This window comes from Dryobates pubescens, chromosome 37 (genome assembly GCF_014839835.1).
Source record: "Dryobates pubescens isolate bDryPub1 chromosome 37, bDryPub1.pri, whole genome shotgun sequence".
Lineage (NCBI taxonomy): Eukaryota > Metazoa > Chordata > Aves > Piciformes > Picidae > Dryobates > Dryobates pubescens.
The window spans coordinates 1,091,710-1,114,718 of NC_071648.1; the positions used below are offsets into that span (position 1 = coordinate 1,091,710).

General features: G+C 41.7%; 1 protein-coding gene across 6 annotated transcripts in view; it reads right to left on the minus strand.

Moving 5' to 3' along the window:
* GULP1 (GULP PTB domain containing engulfment adaptor 1) overlaps window positions 1-23,009 on the minus strand; it is a 145,659-nt gene that overhangs the window by 54,490 nt on the left and 68,160 nt on the right. For all 6 annotated transcript variants that reach the window (XM_054177019.1, XM_054177017.1, XM_054177021.1 and 3 more), the window contains exon 4: window positions 14,431-14,492. In XM_054177019.1, coding sequence (XP_054032994.1) covers window positions 14,431-14,492 — 62 coding nt within the window. The remainder of the gene's footprint in view (window positions 1-14,430; window positions 14,493-23,009) is intronic.

A 23,009-nucleotide genomic window follows, 5' to 3' on the forward strand; every position in this document is an offset into this window, starting at 1 on the left:
ACTAAAAATGTAAGGACAAAAAGTGAGTCCTCTATTGAAAAAATCTCATGTGGAAAGCAGCCATTACCAAATTCATCAGCAGAATGAAGCCAAATGCAGAAAACCCAGAATGAAAACATTTACTGTAATTGAGGTACAAGGAAATAAATATCTATTTGATAATCTATTGGAGTGTTGAGGGGGAGAAGAGAGAAAAGAAAGGACCATCAAATAATTAGGTAATGGCTAATTTTCCACATAGTGGTGTAAAACACAGAGTTTAATTTTAAGCAACCTCTCAAAAAGCCACACTCGTTTAATCTGCACCTTCTTCTGTTCTTCAGAAATGCAGTAATTAAGAACTCTTCACTATCAAATGTGTAAGCAATCCCCTTTCAATGGGAAGCTATGAATAAATAATAAAGAACGTTACTTCATAATTGAAGCTGAAAGTTATCTTTGAACAGTTGATGGATTTAGACAATACAAACACTTCCCTGGAGCAGTAAACCTCACCAGGGTCTGCATGTGGTTCTTGCCAGGAACTCACATTCTGGAAGAAGGAGCATCTAGAGATATTCCAGTAAAGATGCCTGAGAAACTGAGGATGTATGAGGGATCTACTTGAGAGAGTCCAGAGGAGGACTAAAAGGATAAAGCACTGCCCTATGAGGAGAGGCTGAGACCTGGGTCTGGTTAGTCTGGGGAGGAGAGGACTGAGAGGAGATCTAATAAGTATCTGAGTGCTGGGTGTCAGGAAGGAAGGGACAGGCTCTGCTCACTTGTGCCCTGGGATAGTACAAGGGCACAGGAAGATCCACCTCAACATGAGGAAGAACTTTACTGTAAGGGTGACAGAGCACTGGAACAGGCTCCCCAGAGAGGTTGAGGAGTTTCCTTCTCTGGAGACCTTCTATTCCTGTCTCTGCATTCCTGTGTGACCTGCAATTGATTCTATGGTCCTGCTCTGGCAGGGGGATTGGGCTGAAGGATCTCCAGAGGTCCCTTCCAAGCCCTAACACCCTGTGATCCTGTGAGAGTCCTAATTACGTCCATACCTGTCTTCTAACCCACGTTTAGGTTTGATGAGAAGAGAAATTACATAGCTGCTCACTAGGAAGAAACCTGAAGTGTAGCCCAAGTCAGCTGACTATCTTGGTGGAATTTTAAGGTCAAAATAATGATAATAATTACACCAAGTCATATTCTTCTTCAAGTCTCACTGCATTTTTATACACAGCCAGATGGGAGACAGTGAAGGGCACAGAAAAAAAATGAAAATACAACATTAATATTAACAGAACCAGTCTGTCTATAAGCAGAACTCCAGGAGAATTTAGGATACACTTTGTATGTGCTCAGAACTTAGACCTTACTGAGAGAGATCAGTGTGGTCATATGCTAAGAAGGCTATCAACAAGGATATACTTAAGCCCAGATCAGACTGCATCACAACTATCAAAGCTGTTCTCTGCATAAAACTGTCTAATCCTAAAGGTAAAATCATGTTAGGAAATACAGCTAGTACCTCCCCAAGGAAGATAAGAGCAGGCTGGAACAGAGAAAGAAAGCAGAAAAGGTAAAAAGCTTCTCTTGTCAGGACTGTCACTATAGAAAATACCAGTTGTTCCACAAAAAAACCCCAACATTATTTCTTCAGTCCATCAACCTACACAGCACTGCAGAAGCACATTCAAACCATATCATGCTTTGAAGAGCTGTCAGGCTGAATGTGAAGATTATAATGGAGCTGAGAGGGAGGTGTGGGGGGTGTACACTGCTCACCCATGGCATACACAATTATCAGCCACCTTACAGCTACCTGGATTTTTGCCACATGCTGAGAATACACACAGCTACGTGCACTTCCACTTCAGACAGCTGGATGAGGAAGAAGTGCTTCTGTGGCTCTGCTCTGCAGGCTTGCTAGCTGGAGCCAGCAGCTCAGTGCTGGGCTAAGCGAGCTCTGCACTCCCGCCCAGTGCAGTCACAGAGGCAGAAGCAGGAGGGTACCAGGAATGTCCTTTAGGGATATTCCCACTTGGAGGAAAACAAACAAACAAACCCCAACCAGCAAGCTCAAGTGATTCTTAGAAAATTATTTTTAAACTTTTGATCTAGGGGAAAAGGACATAAAAAGGAAGGTTTGAGCAATGCACAAATGACAGCAATGCTAATGTTGGTAGTGTATCACACTGAAGGGCTATTTTACTTTCCAACTTTTACACTTCCCATAGCTGATAAAAAAAACAGAACAGCAAAACCAACCACCACCAAAAAAAATATAATCAAACACAACCAACCAACCAAACCCCAAACCCACCCAGAACAAGACGAATGAACAAACAAAACCCCAGAGATAATATCTGGCATGAAAGAAACATATGGGTAGATTGTTTCTTCAGCTACCTCATGGGCTGGCCACTGAACTCATTGCTGCTTTAGATAACCAAGATAGGTCTCTCAGTTTAAGTACTAAAAAAAGAAAAGGGAATCTTTACATCTGTCCTGAGTCCAGAGGCCTAACCCCCAGGCCTTTGCTATTTGCCTGTGGAATTAGGATATTAGTCAGTTATACCTCTATAGCTCTTTTACTTTACACATCGAAACGAAGTCTTCCCTGAGGTGCTTCACAGTGAGATACTGATCTATGCATTTTGTTAGCTGTCTAAATCCCCTGCTGACCACCCCCATGCAAGTATTATGGATGTACAATGGTAGAGTTTGAAGAGTTTCCTGCTTACAAGCACAAACTTTACAAACGAGCACTTGCATTAACGAAGTCATTGCCCGGTAAATAAACATAGGAATGACATGTGGTCAGTCCTCCCTGACTACCTCCTACCACAGGAAGCCTGAGGGAACTGAAGGTGCTGAGCATATCTTGCCTGGCACCTTGCTCCATTACCAAAGATAAAGTACTGCAAACATATATATTTTGTACACTTTCATTGCATTTCATTGTAGATTGCAGTTTTGCTTGTAAATACAGCTTTCATTCGCTTCCAACTGACCTGGTCTGGCAAAGTTCATGGGGGAAATTTCAACTCACCAAAAGATTCAGAGCAAGCAAAAACCACAGGGATCAGTAAAGAAGGAAGCTTGGGAGTGTTACACCCAAGTAGGAGAGATGTGGATGGAGATTACTGAGCACAGTAAAGGTGAGGGTGGAGTTGGACAGAGGGGCAAGCAGCTCGGATAGAATTCAGAAGAGTAGATTTAGACTAGAGATTAGGAAGAAATTCTTTCCAGTGAGGGTGGTGAGACACTGGAACAGGCTGCCCAGGGTGGTCATGGATGCCCTCTCCCTGGAGGTGTTGGATGAGGCCTCGAGCAACCTGCTCTAGTGGACCTTAGAGATCATCTAGGTGATCTCCCAATCCAAACCATTCTATGAAACTATTCCATTCTATGAAACAAGGGCAGGGCAAGATGGTAGTGAGAACAAATTTATCATTGGAGAAAAATTATTTCTTATCATGCAATCCCTGGCTGCGAATGGGGCACAGAGATTCTTGTGACAGCATTCTCTGTTCACATGTGCTGCAACGCTCATCAAGCCTTCACATGAAGGAATCCTGTGCTCAGAGTTTGGATAAAGGAATACATTAAACAACAACAAGCTCCCAAACTTTATCCTCTGTGTTTCAGTTTGGACATGTTCAGTGTTTACAACCTTGCCTTTCACACTTGGGAACAGATTGTGGAGTGGTGGTGCTGTTTTGTTGGTTTTCTTTGGCAGAAGCATCTGTCAGTTCCTTTTCTTACAACAAGAGATGTCTGCGGGTAATCCCAAGGCACCATCTTCAAGTCATTATAGCTCCTTTGCTTCAATTCAGAAACTATTAGTACTTAACACAGAGATTCATCCAACATGAAACAATGACATCAAATCACACTTTTCTGTTTCTTCACTGCTACCAATTCTGCAGAGCCTCCTGTAGTGTACCTATGTTACTGCCTGGAAGTTCAAGTAACAAGAGATAACACAGCAAGTGAGCATACTGTTGGTTAAGTCTGAACACCAGACGACTAGAGGTCATCCTGTTGGAAAGCAGCCCCATGGAGAAAGACATTGGAGTCCCAGCAGACAAGAAGTTATCCATGGGACAGCAACGTGCCCTTGAGGCCAAGAGGGGCAAAGGTATCCTGGGGTACATCAAGCAAAGTGTGTCCAGCAGGTCTAGAGAAGAGGCTGCCCCCTCCTCACTCCAACCTCCCTTTAGGTAGTTATAGAGGGCAATGAGGTCTCCCCTCAGCCTCCTCTTCTCCAGAATGAACAAGCCCAGCTCCCTCAGATGTTCCTTGTAGGCCATTTGCTCCATACCCTTCACCAGCCTCATTGTCCTTCTCTGGACATGCTCCAGCACCTAAATGTCCCTCTTGGTAGTGAGGAGCCCAGAAGTGAACACAACACTCAAGGTGTGGCCTCAGCAGTGCTGAGCACAGTGGGGTGATCACCTCCCTGCGCCTACTGGCCACAGTGTTTCTAATTCAAGACAGGATTCTGTTGGCTTTCATGGCCACCTGGGCACCCTGCTGACTCATATTTAATCAACTGTTGACCAAAACCCCCAGGTCCCTCTCTGAGTCGCAGCTTTCCAACCACACATCCATGTCTGTAGCTGCCTCTTTATTTCTGTAAGACCTATTCGTACCGAACCAACATTCACCGAAGATGATTACTGATACCCATTACCCTTCTGGCAATTTGGATGTGCAGGGAAGGGTACCTGGACACTAACAAGAACCATCCTGGTATTCAGAGAGGGAAGTTACAAAACTTGGCACTTCCTCTAGGATGGAATATTCCAAGCATGAACACTGATACTCACTGAAGACATATTCTACTGCTTGCTTGCCTCCATTCAGAAAAACCCCTGACTGGATGGCTCCCAGTAAAGTAAAAGAAAACAAAACACACCTTGATTCAAGAGAATCAAATTAAAACCAACACAGATTCCCTGTTTCAAACATCAATTGTTTAGCTTTAGAAATGTATAATAACAGAGTGGGCAGATTTTTCAGCTTTCCAAGTCCATAATTAGACAGTAGACTTAGTTCTGCACCACAGGAACTGGATTCAAGTCAAGTATCATTTCTTACTGTAGTAAAGTCAGACTAAGCCCATAAATTTAATGAAACACTAATTTTCACTGACTCCTAAATATTTTCTAATACCTTAATGTGAGAAAGTTGATACCTTGTTTGCATTTTCTTCTTCATAAAGCAGATGCCAAGAATGGTTATTTCATTGACATTAACCACAAGACATAACTTCACAATTCCTATATTGCACTCAGATGCACTGAACTAGTACAGACAGCTCCACAACTACAGACTCTTCTGTAAAGATGTCAGCTATGCTGTTAGGAGCTTTGGAACACTGAGACCACCTTTGCTTTACTTCCCCCTTAATACCCACAGCTGCCAGCTAGAAACACTGACAAGTCTAGAGGGTTCACTACTTGTATAAGCCCATTAGTCTACCCCAATTAGGTTACAGTTCATTTTCTTTAGCATTCCCAACCAGCTAAAGGACAGACACCCCCCACACACACTCTCAAAAGCCCCAAATCTAATTCAGTGCTACAATTAAAGGAACAGCAGGATCAAGATCTCAGTGCTGGCATTCTCAGAACAACTTTCTTCAGAGTCCCCACTGTAACACTCTGCGTAAGACATGCAAAACTGTTGTCCTAGTTTTCAGCTGCTTTTCCTAATGCCACTGTTCCTTTAACTGTAGCATACACTGGTCTGCTCTGTATTAGCATTCTGCAGGCTATCTAGCCTTTCTCACAAAATATAGCAAGTTAAAGCCTGAACTCAGTGTTCTCAAGCTCCATCTGTCCTGCCTTTTCTCTTTATTTTTCCCCCTGTTGCAAATATTCAGCCCAGCAATCAAAACCTCCCAAAGAACAATGAAGACTGAACCAAGATGACAAGAAGCCCTCCTGAAGAAACAAGATGTGCTGTCATGATTTTGATAACAAAACCCACCTTAGCTCATAGAGCTGAGAAAAACATCTTGCTCTAGCAAATAAGGTGAAGCTTTGTAAAACTCAGAGTGTTTTGATTAATTCACAACTTCTTTACTGGAGTGAGGCAGCTGAATTAGGGGGTGCACAGCTGAGACTCTTACATAAACAGCTCGTGAGTTTTCCCAGATGACTTCATTGTTAGGCATGAATCTGAGCTTAGGCTTCAGATTCTTTCTTTCCTAACAACATGTACAAGAACAGCCAGGACTTTCCACGTGCCATTTCAAGGTGGGATTGTGCAATTCTGAGTGTTCAGCTTGCAATAACTTTTTCACACTGAGGCTGGACATAAAATCATTAGAGCCTTCCTCTGTTCAATGTAAATAAACTCTCCAGGTTGTGGAAGAAATTCTGATGGATTTTTATGTATGTAATATATATGTTAATCAAGACAACAGGAAAAGCACTGAAGTTACTCTTTTGTACTGGGAAATATTAACAATAGCTGGTAAAAGTAGAAACAAAATTCCACAGACATTTTCTGTGTTGCAAATAAACTCTGAAGTAATTTCTACCTCCTTTGTCCTTGACTAATGTGATAATGCTGAGCTTGTAGTATCACACTCTCTTGCCATGGCAACATGCAATGACATTGTAAACACAGAAACAGGAATTCCCTGTGGGATAAAAAAGTATAAGTAGTCATGGCCAGGAATAAAATCCTCATTCAAAGACAAACAGCCTTGGCAACAGGAACAAATAACTACTGTCCATTACGCTCAGTACAGTTAAGTCCTAGTTTAATGTGAAATATGAAATTGCCTGTTTTAAGGTGACAGCACCTACTCTGAATCAGGACTTTCAATACTCTAAGCCTTACTGCACCCTAGATTAGAATAAATGACTTCTGTTTTAATTCTTGGTTCACTGAAACACTTGGCTGTCAAACAGAGGACAAGCGGTGCACCAGGAAACAGTTACTCTGGAGAAAGAATCACCAATGTGTGGAGCAAACTTCAGTAGCCTGGAAATTTCATGCTACTTTTGGTAATTATTTCATGCAACATGAAGATCATCTGCTCTCTAAATTCTAGTGTCATAACTATGTTAGTGTGTAGCAAATAATTCACACATGCATTCTGGGGGGGAGACAAAGGACACCACAGGATAGATGTATGTACTGGAGTACACTAGGGGACTGGCACATGCAGTGCTAACTATCTTTGTTGATTTGGGTTTTGCTTCCTAAACTGAAGAGTTCATCCACTGAGAACCACTGCATTTGTACAAAAAGCATGAGCCTAGCATTTCCTTAGTAATGCAGCCTCAGTGGGGAAATACATTGAGTCAGTATGTGAAGGGTAATCCATAATCCCATGGATAATCTACGAGAATCACAGAATGTTAGTGGTTGGAAGGGACCTTCAGAGATCATTGAATCCAACTCCTCTGCCAAAGCAGGACCACCTGGAATGCATCCAGACAGGTTGTGAAAGCCTCCAGAGAAGGAGACTCCACAACCTCTCTGGGCAGCCTCTTCCAGTGCTCTGTCACCCTGGCAGTTAAAAAGTTTCTCCTCATGTTGAGGGACAAACTCCCGTGCTCCAGCTTGAACCTGCTGGGCAAAAACACAGTAAAAGAAATACCACATTCACATAAACCAGTAGTAATATTTTGATATAGGTGGCCAAGAAAATGTCTGTGTTTTCTAACTAAAAATAGTATTTTTCTCTGCTCTTAAACACTACTTCTTACGCACCAATTTCACACAAATGACACCTGCAGACGTCTTGCTGAGTTACTGCATTCACAGAAAACCCTCAGACATTTGCAGTGAATATTTGACTGGGGTAGCCAAGAGAAACTCGTATTAGCTGTCAATCCATGGATGCTACTGAGAGAGAAGGACCATGCATCCCAGAACGGAAATACAGGTGACCCCAGAATTCCACCATATTTGAAGTTCTAAGAAAATGTACCTAAATAAAGTGAGTATCTTGTAAGAAAAGGAAAAGAGCAGGGAAACTAGCACTGATTTTGGGTGCTTTGATTATTTGGATTGAAAAGGGTAGCAGCACAAAGCCCACATACCTAAGAGGTAAGCTGAAAGAGCCAATGAAGAACAGAGGCTGGAGTCTACCAGATCGTATGGAAGCTTAAGACTAAATGGGTGGCATTTAAGCCCTGCAGTTCAAGAGCACTTCCATCTACTATAGGCTCATGACCACTGTACAAGATAACCTGGCTGGTCTCTTCTCCCATGCAAGCAGCACCAGAACAAGAGGACACAGTCTCGAGCTGCACCAGGGCAGGTTTAGGCTGGATGTTAGGAAGAAGTTCTTCATAGAAAGAGAGATTGCCCATTGGAATGTGCTGCCCAGAGAGGTGGTGGAGTCACCATCACTGGAGGTGTTTAGAAAGAGACTGGATGGGGTGCTTGGTGTCATGGTTTAGTTGATTAGATAGTGTTGGATGATAGGTTGGACTTGGTGATCTCAAAGTTCTCTTCCAACCTGGTTAATTCTAATTCTGGCAACAAGTATTGCAATGAGCCTCAACAAAAAAAGCACTTCTTCTTTGGTTTAGCTGTACTGGATCTTTCACTTTTCCTACATGTACCTGGAAGCGTCTTCTGTGATGAGGATTGTTTTATGAACCTGCTTATATTCTTTCTTGTTAATCTTTTTTAAGAAGAAACTCTCTTTTCTCCACAGAATCTCCCATGAAAGCCAGCTATAAAACATATGTGATGACTTTAATCCAACTTGGCCCTCAGGCCCTTCGAAGAATATCAGTAACAGAGTGTTTCCCGAAAGCTAGCTAGGATGAGAGTCCTTGATTTTAAAACACACAGAACTGGCTCTTTAAGCAACCATTCTGTAGCCACTTAAATTTGCAGAGCACTACCTAAGCATAGGAAATACATTTCCCTCTAAGCAACACAAATTAGAGAACTGGGTATTTTATTAGGAAGATTATTTTAGCCAACTGCAGAAATGTTTAAACAGCAACTACTCCAATCCAACATCAGATACAGAATGACACCACTACTACTGTGACCTGAAGATCCATCAGCAGATGAGATGCTCATTTCAGATGAACTGTTCTAAAGGAATATAACTGAGCTGGAAAGTCCTTTATAAATTATTTTACAATGTCAATTAATCCAACAGTAATGTTGGCTGTCACTTCTTACTTCATAAAAAAATGATCATGCTTTTCAATAAAAGACCAATATTCTGGTGCTGAAGAAGTAGAATTATTCTAGTCTAGATCATTACAATGATATTCACATCGTTAGGTGAACATAAAATAAGGAAACTGTATTTAAATCCTTCATATCAGGATGTAGAGTCTTCCCTAAATAGTAACATAATCCTTTTCACTAAGAGAGCAGGTATTGAGCATACACTTAATCTTGAGCTCAAGGCACTGAAGTGGAATTCCAAATTTGGGATCTGATTTGAGAACAGAGATTTGGGGCTGATTTGCAGAAAACCTCCAGTACTACCTCAGTTTGAGGATAACAACTGACCCATTTCTTGTCTGCATTATTGTTTAATTATTCCAGCTGAGAAGAAAGCTCCCAAGAGTCAAGTCCAAGGTCTTCTGCTGCTTACTTGTACTGAACTTTGATCCGGGACCATTTGCAGCAGGGCAGCACCTAGAGCCTCTGTCTAATTAGTCCAGGGGCTGTGCAAACATCAAAAAGATAGCACTTAGCTTCAAAGAATTTATGATTTAATGAACTGTGATAAATTACACTAACCTTTTGGAATTACACAGCACCATTTCAGTTACTACCTCTGAGTGTTACTGATAAAAATCAATATAAACCATTGAACTCCATTTTTCCTTGTACACACCATTCTAACAGCAAATACTAACACAAGCAAAAAGCTACAACAAGCACAAAATGAAGTGCTCTCTGATTGCAAAAAATAAAATGCATGGGGAGGAGGCCTGTTTGTGGCCTTCAGAGGCCTGACTAATTTTTCCTGTGCAATCTTGCCCTGCTTGGACCTAATGGAAAGGAGACAATGGGGAAGGAGAACAGAGCAATGGGGTTTGTGGTTTAGTCTGGTTGGGGGAATGTTTCAGGGGATTTTCATGAATCCTGTATATGTATTAGGTGTTAAGGAATCATGAATTCTGTATTTTTCTGCATATTTTTGAATATAATCCTCTATTTCTCTCCAATTCAATGAGAATGTCTTTATTTTACTTGCTTTGGGAGTAAAAGTATTTCTGTCTGCTCTTTAAGCAAAGACAGATATAAGAAGGTAGCAGTAGCTCCACAAACGCAGTGAAGTTTGAGCAAACATTACTACCCAGCTTTGTCAAAGGTTAAAATGAGAGATAAGAAGGGGTTAATTCATCTTCAGGCCTGATTCTCACATAAAGAAAAAACAACAATCCCTAAAGCACTGTGGGTCACCCAGCCCAGGAGGACAATAATACAGATGTTTGAACTCTGCAGTGTTACTAATTCGTGTCAGATACACAACTCACTTGACACTTGACAATCCAGAGGCTAAAAAGCCTGCTTAAAGAAACTTCACAGCTGATGGCTCACAGGGAAATAAAACTGTGCAGAAAGAATCCCCGGAGAGCATGCTAATGAGGCTAATTGGTAGTTCCAAGCAGACTTAAGGAGAGGCAAGGGAATAAATATCAGCAAGAGAAAAGGAACAGAAGGGATGTGGAGAGCTGAGTAATTCTTTGCTGACTCTAAGGTCTTTGGAAATTCCATCCTTGTGCTTTGCACACTGTTTTTGTTTCGTTCCTTCTGTTTGGACAAACCTCTGAGTTTTGCTCAGTTGCCTTGAAGAGATGTTTGCATCACTCACTCCCTGTTAGCCACCTGGTGCCTGCTCTGGCCCAGAACTGAGGAACTCACCACTCTGAGTATTCTAGACAGTAAAGTGAAGACTTATGCTCAAATATTACTTCATTCTTTTTCTGAAGAGCAAGAAAATGGCATTATAAAAGTTTCTTCAAAGCTCCACATTTTCAAACTTAACCAAACAATGCACGTAGCTGGGAGTTCAAATCTTACAGCAGAAGGCTACAAAAACCCTTGAGCCAGGAAGAAGTTTCCCATACACATATATAAACCACGTGCCTCGTAATTCAGAAGGCATATGAATTCCAGAAAGCTGGTGAATGACTTTTTAGGGTGTCAGGTAGTGACAGGACTAGGGGGAATGGATCCAAGCTAAAGAAGGGGAGACTGAGATTAGACATTAGGAAAAAGTTCTTCACCATAAGGGTGGTGAGACACTGGAAGAGGTTGCCCAGGGAGGTGGTGGAAGCTGCATCCCTGGAGGCTTTTAAGGCCAGGCTGGATGTGGCTCTGGGCAACTTGATCTGGTGGAAAGTGTCCCTGTCCATGGCAGGGGGGTTGGAACTAGATGATCCTGGAGGTCCCTTTCAACTCTGACAATTCTGTGATTGTGTGATAGAAAGGAAAAAAGAAATCAGGATAGAAGGGATTAGTTCCTGGATCAGGCTGCTCAGAGACTGCCAATCCCTGTCCTTGGAGTATTTAACACTTAATTGTATGTGGCTCTGTTGTGTCTCACTTGAGTTTGAAGTCAGCTCTGTTTTCAGATGCAAATCAAATGCATCACCTATGGAGGTCCCCTCCTACCCAAATTAATCTACTTGCTTAGATGTTAGTTCCCAAAGCAAATCCTAATAGAAATTCAAGGTAGTCAAAGACCATCTCTAATACTGAAGGAATCATAAGCCATTCCATCTTTCTACAATTAAGGGTGTTCCAAAGTCCAGCAATGAGCTAAATCTCTTGCAGTTTTGTATCTTCAGTTCAGATTACAGTTGTTGGATATTTTATCTAGAGTGCCAAATAATTGATTCTAGAACATTCTACCAAAAAATGCACCTAAAGCTGTTAGCTGTTTAGAAGTAATTTTTTCCCTGATGAGAGAAATAAAACTCAGACTGCCCGAAGTCAGAGATGAGGGGAAAAGATTGTAATTAAGCAACCACAGAGCTTTACCAAATGGCCAGATTTTTAAGGAAGATGAAATGTTCACCAGTTTTCAGAGAGACAAATGACAACAACTGAAACGACTCTATGCCAAACAGCTAAAATGCAGATCACCTACTTCAGCTAATTCTGTAAGATGATGATTGTGGCCATTGAACATTTATATACAATCCTTCTGCATCACAGTTATTTATCTTGTAGGATATCTGTGGATATAATCACAGTATCACAGTACATTAGAGGTTGGAAGTCACCTGCAGAGACCATCGAGTCCAAGCCCCTGGCCAAAGCAGTATCAGTTAAGGTAGTCCACACAGGAATGCATCCAGGTGGATTTTGAAAGTCTCCGGAGAAGGAAACTCCACAACCTCTCTGGGCAGCCTGCTCCAGGCCTGTCATCCTCTCCTATCCTTCTCCATTTTAAGTATATGATCTTGTAAGCAAGATGGCATAGGTAGGTCCCTTTCCCTTGAGGCAGAGAGGTCTGTTGACAGACTCTATCCCTTGCAGACTCCAGATAGCCTATTTTCCAATTCTATGATTATTCATTTTTGGCACCATAAGCCCCAAGTTTAATGACTGCAATGTATCAGAAATAACTAAGTATTTTGGATTAGCAATTCCATGTAGAATTGTAATTTTCTGCTTTATTATTTCATTTGGGTATTTCCACAACACTCATTTTTCATCTGCTTAAGCATGGATCCATATTCATCCATCTTACGGTCCGTGACATTTTGATACTCTAATAAAAGTTAATTGGAAGTCTGTTATTAATCTTAATTATAATAAATTAAATGTAGGAAAATGAATTATTTCCTGTAATGTCCTCTTCTGCTTTATTAGATTCTAATTTCCACATTTTTTATACTCTGTTTGGAATATCTTGCTGCATCTAACTTCACCACATAAATTTCAGCATCTTTTTTATCGGCTCAGCAACGGATCTTTGTTTACTTGGAAAAATCTGCATGCAAATTTCCCCTTTCATATTCTTCCATGAATTACTTTTCCTGACACAAAACCATTATCATAATGTAGTATGCTGACTGGATTAAAAATATATATAAAAAAAGGAAATTGCTAGTAAAAGTACAGCAACAATAAACTGTAGTAGAAGTGCAATTTATGCCCTGAGAACATGGACTTGGTAATACATATATGCAGATACTGAAAATACATAACTGCACCTAACACTCTACCATAACAGTTAAATCATTAAGAAGCAGGGTATTCCAGATGTGGCCTTACAGGACAGAGTGAGAAGAAACCCTGCAGACCTGCTGGTCACACTGTTCTTAATGCATCCCTTGGTCTTCATGTCCTTGAGGGCACAATGCTGGCTTATGATCAACCTGTTGTCCACCAGCACTCCCAGGTCCTTTTCCCCAGAGCTGCTCTGCAGCAGCTCAGCCCCAGCCTTTATTGATACATGGGGCTGTTATTCCCCAGACGCAGGACTCTACTTTTCCCCTTGTAGAAATTGGTTAGATTTCTGGCTGTCCAACTCTCCAGCCTGCCCAGGTCTGACTGAATGGCAGCACAGCCTTCTGGAATGTCAGCCACTCCCCCCAGTTTTGTGTCACCAGCAAACTTGATGAAGGTCCACTCCATCCCTTCATCCAGGTCATTGATGAAGATGCTGAACAGGACTGGACCCAGTACTGATCCCTGGGGAACACTACTAGACCCAAGTCTCAACTATACTCTGCCTCACTGACCATGACCCTCCGAGCTCTGCTCTTCAGCCAGTTCTCAATGCATCTTACTGTCCAATCATACCACACACACTTAAGCTTGGCTGTGGGAGACAGTACCAAAAGCCTTCCTGAAATCAAGGTAAGCAACTACCCTCCTCATCTATCCATCCAGCCATGCCATCGTAAAAGGCTATCAGACTGGTCACGCACAACTTCCCCTCAGTGAATCCGTGCTGACTACTTCTGATACCTTCCTCTTCTCTTAAAATACTGTTGCAAAAACTGTGCTATCTAGGACAGGAAATCATGAGCAACACTTTGGAGTTTTACTGTGCAAAATTCCATTACTATCCCACCATATTTCCAGAGCTTTTGGTGTTTCAATAAACCCAGCAGACAACGGACAAGATCACTACTTGTTGCCTTTGCTATTGTTCAAAACACGTTTGTGTGACTGATTGTTGTTTTTATAGTGCTCTAAGCATGCAGCCTGATGTTAAATGCTATTTAGCATCCAATAAAAGGTAATAGAGCATCAAGCAGAAGAGGAACACTGGGTTGCCTTCAAGAACACCATCAAATAACTCAGAACAAAATCAGTTTGCCATTACTTCAATACAGCTTTTTTCATCTACAACAGAGAGAATAACTAAGCTTTACTTTGCTAATTCATGTCTCTGAAGTTTTCAAATTAAAAACTAAGACAGAACATACATGTTATAAAGGTGAGAGGACACAATAACTCATATTGTCTTACCTTTGCATTATAGGGAATATAATGCTTTGATAAGGCTTCAGGAGTGTGCATCCATGTTTTGTCTATAGAAAAGCAAAACAAGAGAAGCACTGAATGGGTTATTCAAATGTTAATTTAACTACTACAGTATCTATCTGGAAAGCATCAACAACCCTCCTTTCACTCAGGTAAGTATCTGCTTGAGGTAATCACAGTGTATTTCACAGCTTCCCAAACACCTACATGAAAGAAACACTTCCTTTTTCTGGACACACTTCCCATTTTAATATACTTGAATTCCAACTTGAGTTCCAAAACATAGTTAGCCTAAGGCTCTTTGCTTTTTCTACCTCAGATCAGTATTTTCTGCATCCTGGTGTTTAAAGAAGTGACTGCATGTTGCACTTCTAACAATTCTCTGGTAATGAATTATGTGCCGTTGGCTTTTTTTGATGAATTACCAGGACATGAAAGAGACAAAGGAAATTCTTTTGGAAAAATTACCAGAGTCATAACTGACAGAAAAAAAGCCCTAACCCTTCTACAAGAAAAAAGAAGTTGGATAATGGCAACTGGTTGTAGTGGTTTGAGCTAGTCCCTAGCTTAGATACCAGTTGAAAATTCTAGAGACATTTGAGTAAAAGATAAATAATGTAAGGGATTGGATATAAAATGATACCAATAGATAGGGTATTATCATTCCATTGGAGTAGTGAAAACCTTGTATTTTGCAGCAGAGTTTGTTTATTCCTCCTTGCCTGCTCACTCTACTTCTAGCTTCTGGGCTGCGTGGTCCCCCCTCTGACCTTGTGCTACTCTGTGTTACCTCTCTAAAGATACAGGGGGGGGCTAGAGGGAGTGTGGTTTGTATAGCTGTCTTGGGGGCCTTTGTCCTCAAGAGAGGACAAAGAGTTGAGTCAAAGGTACAGGGGAGGGTCCTGTGCAAGCTATTACAGGTGTGGTGGGTTGAAACTTCCCCCCCAATATTAACTTTGCCAGAGAAGCCCAGTTGGAAGCAAATGAAAGCTGTATTTACAAGCAAACTACCCTCTACAATGGAATGCAGTGAATGTGTGCAAAATAAACAGTATTTACAGATATTTACAATCAACAAACAGCACAAGAACCCCCCTGGTCAGACACCAGGGGAAGCTACTAGCTTCTCCTTTTCTGCCCCTCACCCCCCTGTACAAAAAGATGGGCAAAAGGAACAGAGAAAGTTGCCCAAAACAATGCAGCCCAGGTCAAGCAGAAACAAGTTGGCATCTCTGCAGAGAAAAGAGGTGAAAAAAGAAGAGTTTTGGTACAACCAATCTTATGGTAGATCTCTCCAATGGGATCTTTTAGAATTATCTTTATTTTTCTTAGAATAGAATAAACCAGGTTGGAAGAGACCTTCAAGATCATCGTGTCCAACCCATCATCCAACACCACCTAATCAACTAAACCATGCAACCAAGCATCCTGTCAAGCCTCGCCCTGAACACCCCCAGCGACGGTGACCCCACCACCTCCCTGGGCAGCCCATTCCAATGGGCAATCACTCTGATCTAAATCACCTAATAGTGATTTATTTACATTTTATTACTTTTCTGCTCAAGATCTGCAAAAACTTTCACAGGCATAGCCTAAAACTGCCACAACAGGGAAGCCTGGTATGGGCATTTCCTTCTGAACTGTGAGCTTTGATTTTGGAGTTAGGCTGCGCTCAGCAGCTCTTTGGAACACTGCTCAGGGACAGTCTGACTTCACTGCCATTGAGAAACAACCAATTTCAGACATGCAATAACACAGAGGAATATGAAAAAATATAAAACCTATAGAAGAGGTAGTTGTTTAAACACCCAGTGTAGATGTGGCTTTTGCCTTGCATTACCCCTCACTTTCTAAATTCATTGTAAGCAGGTTTTCACAGCTCAGTACTTAATTTTTCATTCTGAAGCAACAAAATATGAAACTCAACGATGAAAATCACAGTTCATATTATTTATTTATTAGTTACACAGCAGCAAGAGTTCTAGATACTTTAAATAAAACAGTAAGTCCTAAAGAAAGGACCAAAAGCTCAGATAAAACCCTAACTGACAACTGCATGCATCTAACAGAACAGCAACGGAAAGTGAAAACCAGTTATTTCAGATCTTGGCTGAAGCTCTGAATCTAGGTTGCCTTAGCATTTGTATTAAAGTTTAAGTAAGTGCCTAATAATTTTATGAGAATGATGAGTTTGAGCCATCCAGAGTCCATTAAAACCTAAGCAGAGTTTAGCTTGCATGGGGTATGAGACATTCTAAGAGGAGGAAGCCTAAGTATGTGGGGGTTTTCTCAAACCTGCTGGCACTGTGTGGGAGAAAAGATGGGGAAAAGGATGACTGCTCAGAATTCAAGGGCACAAGGGTAAGCCACAGCCCAGCTTGAAGAGAGTTAGTAATCCTGAAGCCTCTACACAGTACCTCCTCCCATGCATGGCATGCTAACTTTGTGACACAGGCTTTTGGAGAGCCCCTGTGGCAGCAGCACAGCTTCCCCTTCAGTTCTTAAGAGAACTGGAGTTGGGTGAGAGCTTCTCAGATTGTGCTCCCTGCCAGCACATTAATCTGCTGAAAAACAGTGGGAAAATTGCATAGAATTAACATATGGATGAGCCAGGGTTTGACACTTGGAACTGCAAGGGTGGAGGCAGGTGGCTGGGTCAGAGGATAAACCATGCTTAGAATTCAGACTCCACTCCTTCCTAGTCCTCTTTGAATCATGCCAGCACTTTACAAGATACTTTTCACACCAAATCCTTGGTCATCACACAATCTGGGACCACCAGTGTAAGTCATTTCAGAGCTTTCAGTGATGGTGGGAGAGCAAGGGAAGACAAACACCCTGAAGACAACAGATTCAGGGACTTCATAAAGTATCCAGAACAACTGTGCTGCACTTACAGCTGAGGATGACACTAGGTTAGATAACAGCACAGTCAACCATCTATCTGCTGAAAAGGAAAGTAATAACAGTGCCAAGAAATTGTTCTCCCTTTGAGATTAATTTCTCCACACATTACTGCCCACAGATAATACAGAACGGATTTAGCAGACAGGCATTGATGAACCACTTTATAAATGGCAAAACAATGCTCCACAGAGCAAGTAGATTTAACTTCTTCCCTAAGCCCACTCTCATTATTAATTCATGCATGCTAAAAGTGGCTCTACTGAATATGCATTTATCAAAAGCATATGAGATCTTGTGGCCATTTCATTTACTATGAAGAACAGAGAAAGACTCTGATTTAAACTTCTCTTTTTCTCTTTTTTTTTTGGGGGTGTGGGGGGCGGAGGGTGGAGAGGGTTCAGTGCCACAGTGAAAATACAGGCATCTCTGGAAGGTGAAAACGAAAGCCTTTGTTCTTCACTGAATCAAAATCTCTTTGACATCAATAGATGTTCTCCTTGCTAACAGAAGAGATCTTGGAGCTGCCTTTTCTTCCTGCTTCACAAAACTTGCCATGGAAAGGAAGATCTGACACGACAATCAGCCTAGTAACAGTCTCCTGAAGAAGAGAGAACCTCAGGAGACCAGAGCTCCATCTAGGTACGAATGCCTGCTGGAATAAACAGCTTCTTTGCCTTAATGTGTGTATAGCCATAACCTTCAATTTTCACAGATTATCTGTTTTTGTATAAAGAAAACCTTCAGAATGGGACACACAGGAATTGTCATCCTGTACTTCCACTTCCTTTAACCTGCACTGCGTCAGAATCAAGCAACTTCACACAAGCCTCACTTCTGCTAGTCAGACAAGGTAGAATCTGTCTTCTTGACTACTACAGGCAACAAAGGGACCACTGATCCATGAGACCTGATGCTCACTACCAGAGTTTCCATCCGAATGCAATACCTAAACATTATTAGCAAACATAAAGCCACCCATATTCTTCTACAGCTCTGCTCTACTCTTTGTTCCAACCCCCTTCTAGAAGAATGACTGAGCACAATCTGTGTGTCTAATAGCAGCAATTTATTCAAGTTATTACCAGGTTACTACGATTAAGCAATCTGAATTATGAGTCATATTCTGCCTTAAGTGCACAGGGGCAAATACCCATCCATATACATAATTCAAAAATAATTACTTTAGTTATTTCTTTTTTTCCCCCTTCTTTTCAAACATAAAATGTTCTTCAGAGGCATCTCTGTTCTTTGCCAAGACAGCAGAGCTGGATCTCCCTAAAACAAAGTGAGCTTTGCAGAATGCTTCACCTTTCTGTGTCCTTCTCCCATAAAATTTAGGGCCACAGGAACAGCAGAGTTACAAAAGGAAAAAGTCTTCTCTTGCATTACCTGCAGTAGCAGCATTCACTGCATGCCCTACACATTTTAGAGCATATAGCTTCCAGATATGGATACTAGTGAATAGGTTTTCACAAGAAAGTAAAATAGGATCAAAACAATAATACTTAGATTAGACCCAAGGAGGAAATTCTTCACTATGAGGATGATGAGGCACTGGAACAGGTTGCCCAGAGAACCTGTGGAGACTCCAAGCCTGAAAAGTGTTTGAAGCCAGGCTGGATGGGGCCTTGAGCAACTTAGTCTGTCAGGACTGCCTTGTCCATGGCAGGGGAAGTTGGAACTGAATGATCTTTAACATCCTTCCCAACTCAAACTATTCAATGATTCATGATTCTGTTATGACATTTAGTGTGCCTACCCAGGGATTAGCAAAAGAAGAGAGAGAAAAAAAGGAGAAACCAAAGAAAACAGGACAAAAATTATGAACTATTTAGCCTGTATCTCTTATGTCTTCTTGCCACGAGAGAAGCTATACTGTGCCTTTGATAAAAGCTTCTAGTTGAAGCCAAAAATGAGATTACTAGGACAGCATAATCTACTTGAACTGATCACATTTTCACCAGTTTTCACTAAGAATTATGTAGATCAAACCTCCAACTCTGCCTTTCACTTCTGAAGTCAGAGTTCAATCACCTATTCCCACGTAACTACACAGAAATTTGGGAAAGCATCAGTTAAGGTTGTCAGGAGTTGTTAAAAAGAGAACTTTTGGAAGAATTTCTGACTATTAAAGTAAGAAAATTACACAGAGCACTTTCCTAGGGCACAGCAACGGAAAGGGGACAGGAATGAGAATCTCAGTACAGTTAGAATAGCATTTTGACATTCACAGAATCACAGACTGTTAGGGGTTGGAAGGGACCTCAAAAGATCATCCAGTCCAACCCCCTCTGCCAGAGCAGGATCACCTAGAGCAGATCACACAGGAATGCATCCAGGCAGGTTTTGAGTATCTCCAGAGAGGGAGACTCCACCACCCCCCTGGGCAGCCTGCTCCAGGGCTCTGTCACCCTCATAGTGAAATTTTTTTTTCCTCATGTTTCCATGGAACTTCCTATGCCTCAACTTCGACCATTGTCCTTTGTCCTGACATTGGGCATCACTGAGCATCCCATCCTCTGGCTCCATCCTCTTGGCACTCACCCTTTACATATTTATAAATATGAATGAGATCTAATTCATGGTTATTAAAATAGAAACATTTACTTGGAACTTTTAAATGCCAATAAACTGGAAAGAGAAGAAAGCAGTGATAGCAACCATTCACAGCAACCACAGGTAGCTACCTTTTACTTATACAGCTAGGGCATATCCTTTTATGTACCTCAAAGCAAGTGCAGCATGGGGCCAGCAAAGAGCTGCTTCTGCAGGTCATTCAGCAGGACCCAGAGAAAATTGAATAGTCACAGAAGCCAAGAGTAGAGATTGAAAGGCTGTGTCCAAGAATGACACAGAGCTGTTAGAGTGAGTCCAGAGATGGCCACAAAGATGATTGAAGGGCTGGAGCACCTCTGCTAGGAGGATAAGCTGAGGAAGCTGGGGTGATTCTGCCTAGAGGAGACTCCAGAGGGGGAACCTTAGTGCCACCTTCCCATTTATGAAGGAATCCTACTGGAAGGCTGGAGACAGACTTTTCATAAGGGTGTCCAGCAATAGGACTAGGAGGAATAGTTGGAAACTGAGGATCTTAGATAGAAGTTCTTCAGTATGAGGGTGGTAAGACTCTGGAATAGGCCACCCAGGAAGGCTGTGCATGCCTTGTCCCTGGGGTGTTCATGGCCAGGTTACATGAGGCCTTCGGCATCCAAGTCCAGCTGAGAGGCATCCCTGCCTATGGCAGGGTGGTTGGAGTAGATGATCTCCAAAGTCCCTTCCAACCTAAGCTATTCTATGATTTCACAAAACAGCATCTTCCTGAGGGATATGTTTTGGATGTTCTCTGTACTTTTCCAACAGCTTTGCAAGATAAAGTCCACTGAAAGCAGTCATTGTCATTTCTACCAAGATAGAGCTGGAATACATCCAAATGTACTTCATACAGAATAATACATCTTGCCTTTAATTAGACAGTTAACTAGTGATGCATCTACATAACTCAAGCATTTAGGCTGTAGTTTGGGGAAGTAATTTGGACAAGAAGTCTGCATCATACACTAGTAACAACTTACATCAAGAATTGATTAGCTTGTAGTTCTCCAAAAATGCTTGCCAAGCTGCCATGCAAATCATGTAACATTCTGTAACTTAGGCTGCTTACATTTTAATAGGGTGCAAACCAAAGAGCTTGAGACTTTTTCAATGCTCTTCCCATTCTAAAGCCAACATTTAGCACTTTATGGATAAGCTGTGCACTGAAGTTCTTCAAAGGAGCTCCTTAGGTTTTGCAGAAGCCACAAACAGGTATTGTGGTAAATATCATTGTCAAATGCCTGGAATATTATTTAAAGCAGGTGACAGATAAGATTATTTCTGCAATACCTTTCTGAAGATAATGCAAATAGAATAGCCAACAGGAAATTATCCTTCTATTCTCATGGTAACAGAAAGAAAAGAAAAACTTAGGCTTATCTGTGCAGGCCCAACATGAATCCTGTGAACAAAGCTTCCAAAGCATGCTCCCATTTGTAGCTAAGCATCCTCTAAAGGCACACTGTAATCATTTCTTTCCTACACAACTAGAGCTGTTCCTTCTGTATTCAGAACACAAATAAATGCATACACAGTTTCACACAAACACATGCAAACACACAAACATGCTGCAGGCCTGGCCACTTCCTTGTCCCACCAGTAAAAGAAGATTTGGTCCTTGCTACAAGGAGGCAGTAACCCATCAGCTCTCCTTGTTGACATATTTGAAAGGATACCTCCATAGCTTAACAAGATCATAGAATCAGTCAGGGTTGGAAGGGACCACAAGGATCATCTAGTCCCAACCCCGCCATGGGCAGGGACACCTCACACTAGATCAGGCTGGCCAGAGCCTCATCCAGCCTGGGCTTAAACACCTCCAGGGGTGGGACCTCAACCACCTCCCTGGACAACCCATTCCAGGGCTTCACCACTGTCATGGTGAAGAACTTCCTCCTCACATCCAGTCTGAATCTCCCTACCTCCAGCTCCAACTTTTTAATTAAAGAAGCAGGGTTAATTTAGTGAAGAGCTCATTTCTCTCTCCCAGCCACTCTTATTTCCCTTGCAACTCTTTTGGGAAAGGGCAGGTTGCTATCCAGCCCTTAACAGTGTTTCTCTTCTTGCTTTGTCTACCAGTGCCTGCCAATGCTTGATGCTTGAATCAGGTGAGAACAGAGCTCTTCAGCAAGAACTGCCCAGTCCAAATCATCCTAGTCGCCACCTTACCCAGTCCAAGAAGATAAAGAGCTATGGCACTAACCACTGTCTTCTCCATTTGCAGCATGGTATAGGCTAGGGGACACTTCCTCTTATAAACGTGCACAACTCAGATAACCTGTTTCAATTCCTCTCAAATCCTGTGTATCTGAGACTATAGCTCCAAGCTAACAGAATGATGCAAACTTGTAATTAGCACAAATGCTACCAGCACAGCCAGCAGGAGACTAATCTGGATTTAGAGGGAACTGCTTCTAAGGAAGTCACAGCACTAAAACAGTTAACTCCTCAAAATATCCACACACTTGTGAACAGAAGAAACCCACAAACAACCCAAGCAAGCACAGGAATGGTAATTGTTGTATCTCTGAGGTCTGGGAGTAAAATCAGGACATATAATAAAAGGAAGTTCAGCAATTGAACCTGTTTGAACTTGTTCTTAAATGCAGTTATTAGACACAAATGCTGACGCTGCTGAGCTTTTCTGAACCTCCACTGACATGAAAAATATGCACTGTGTGTATTTCTGGTTGCTCGACTCTGGGATTGCTTTTATGAATCCACAATAACTGCATTTTGTTGTACCTGACAGCTATCTCTTATGAGATCCTTTTCTTCCTGAGGCAAAGAGAACAGCACCCAAAAGAAAAAAAAATCATGAATGGAACAAGAAAGCAAATTCACTGAAATCCCAAGAATTTAGGTGAGGGCAGCAAAATTTTTCTTGTGAAGAAGTGAAAACAGAAAGGAATGAATCCAGACTCCACAAATAATCCCAGATACCAGAAAATACAGCTTTACCAATTTGGCCATAAAGGCAACATGCAGACACCAGCAAGGAGAACCAGAGAAAGAGCATTTTAGCCCTTTGAGTGCAAGTCAAACCAGGGAGGAAATATTCCATAAAA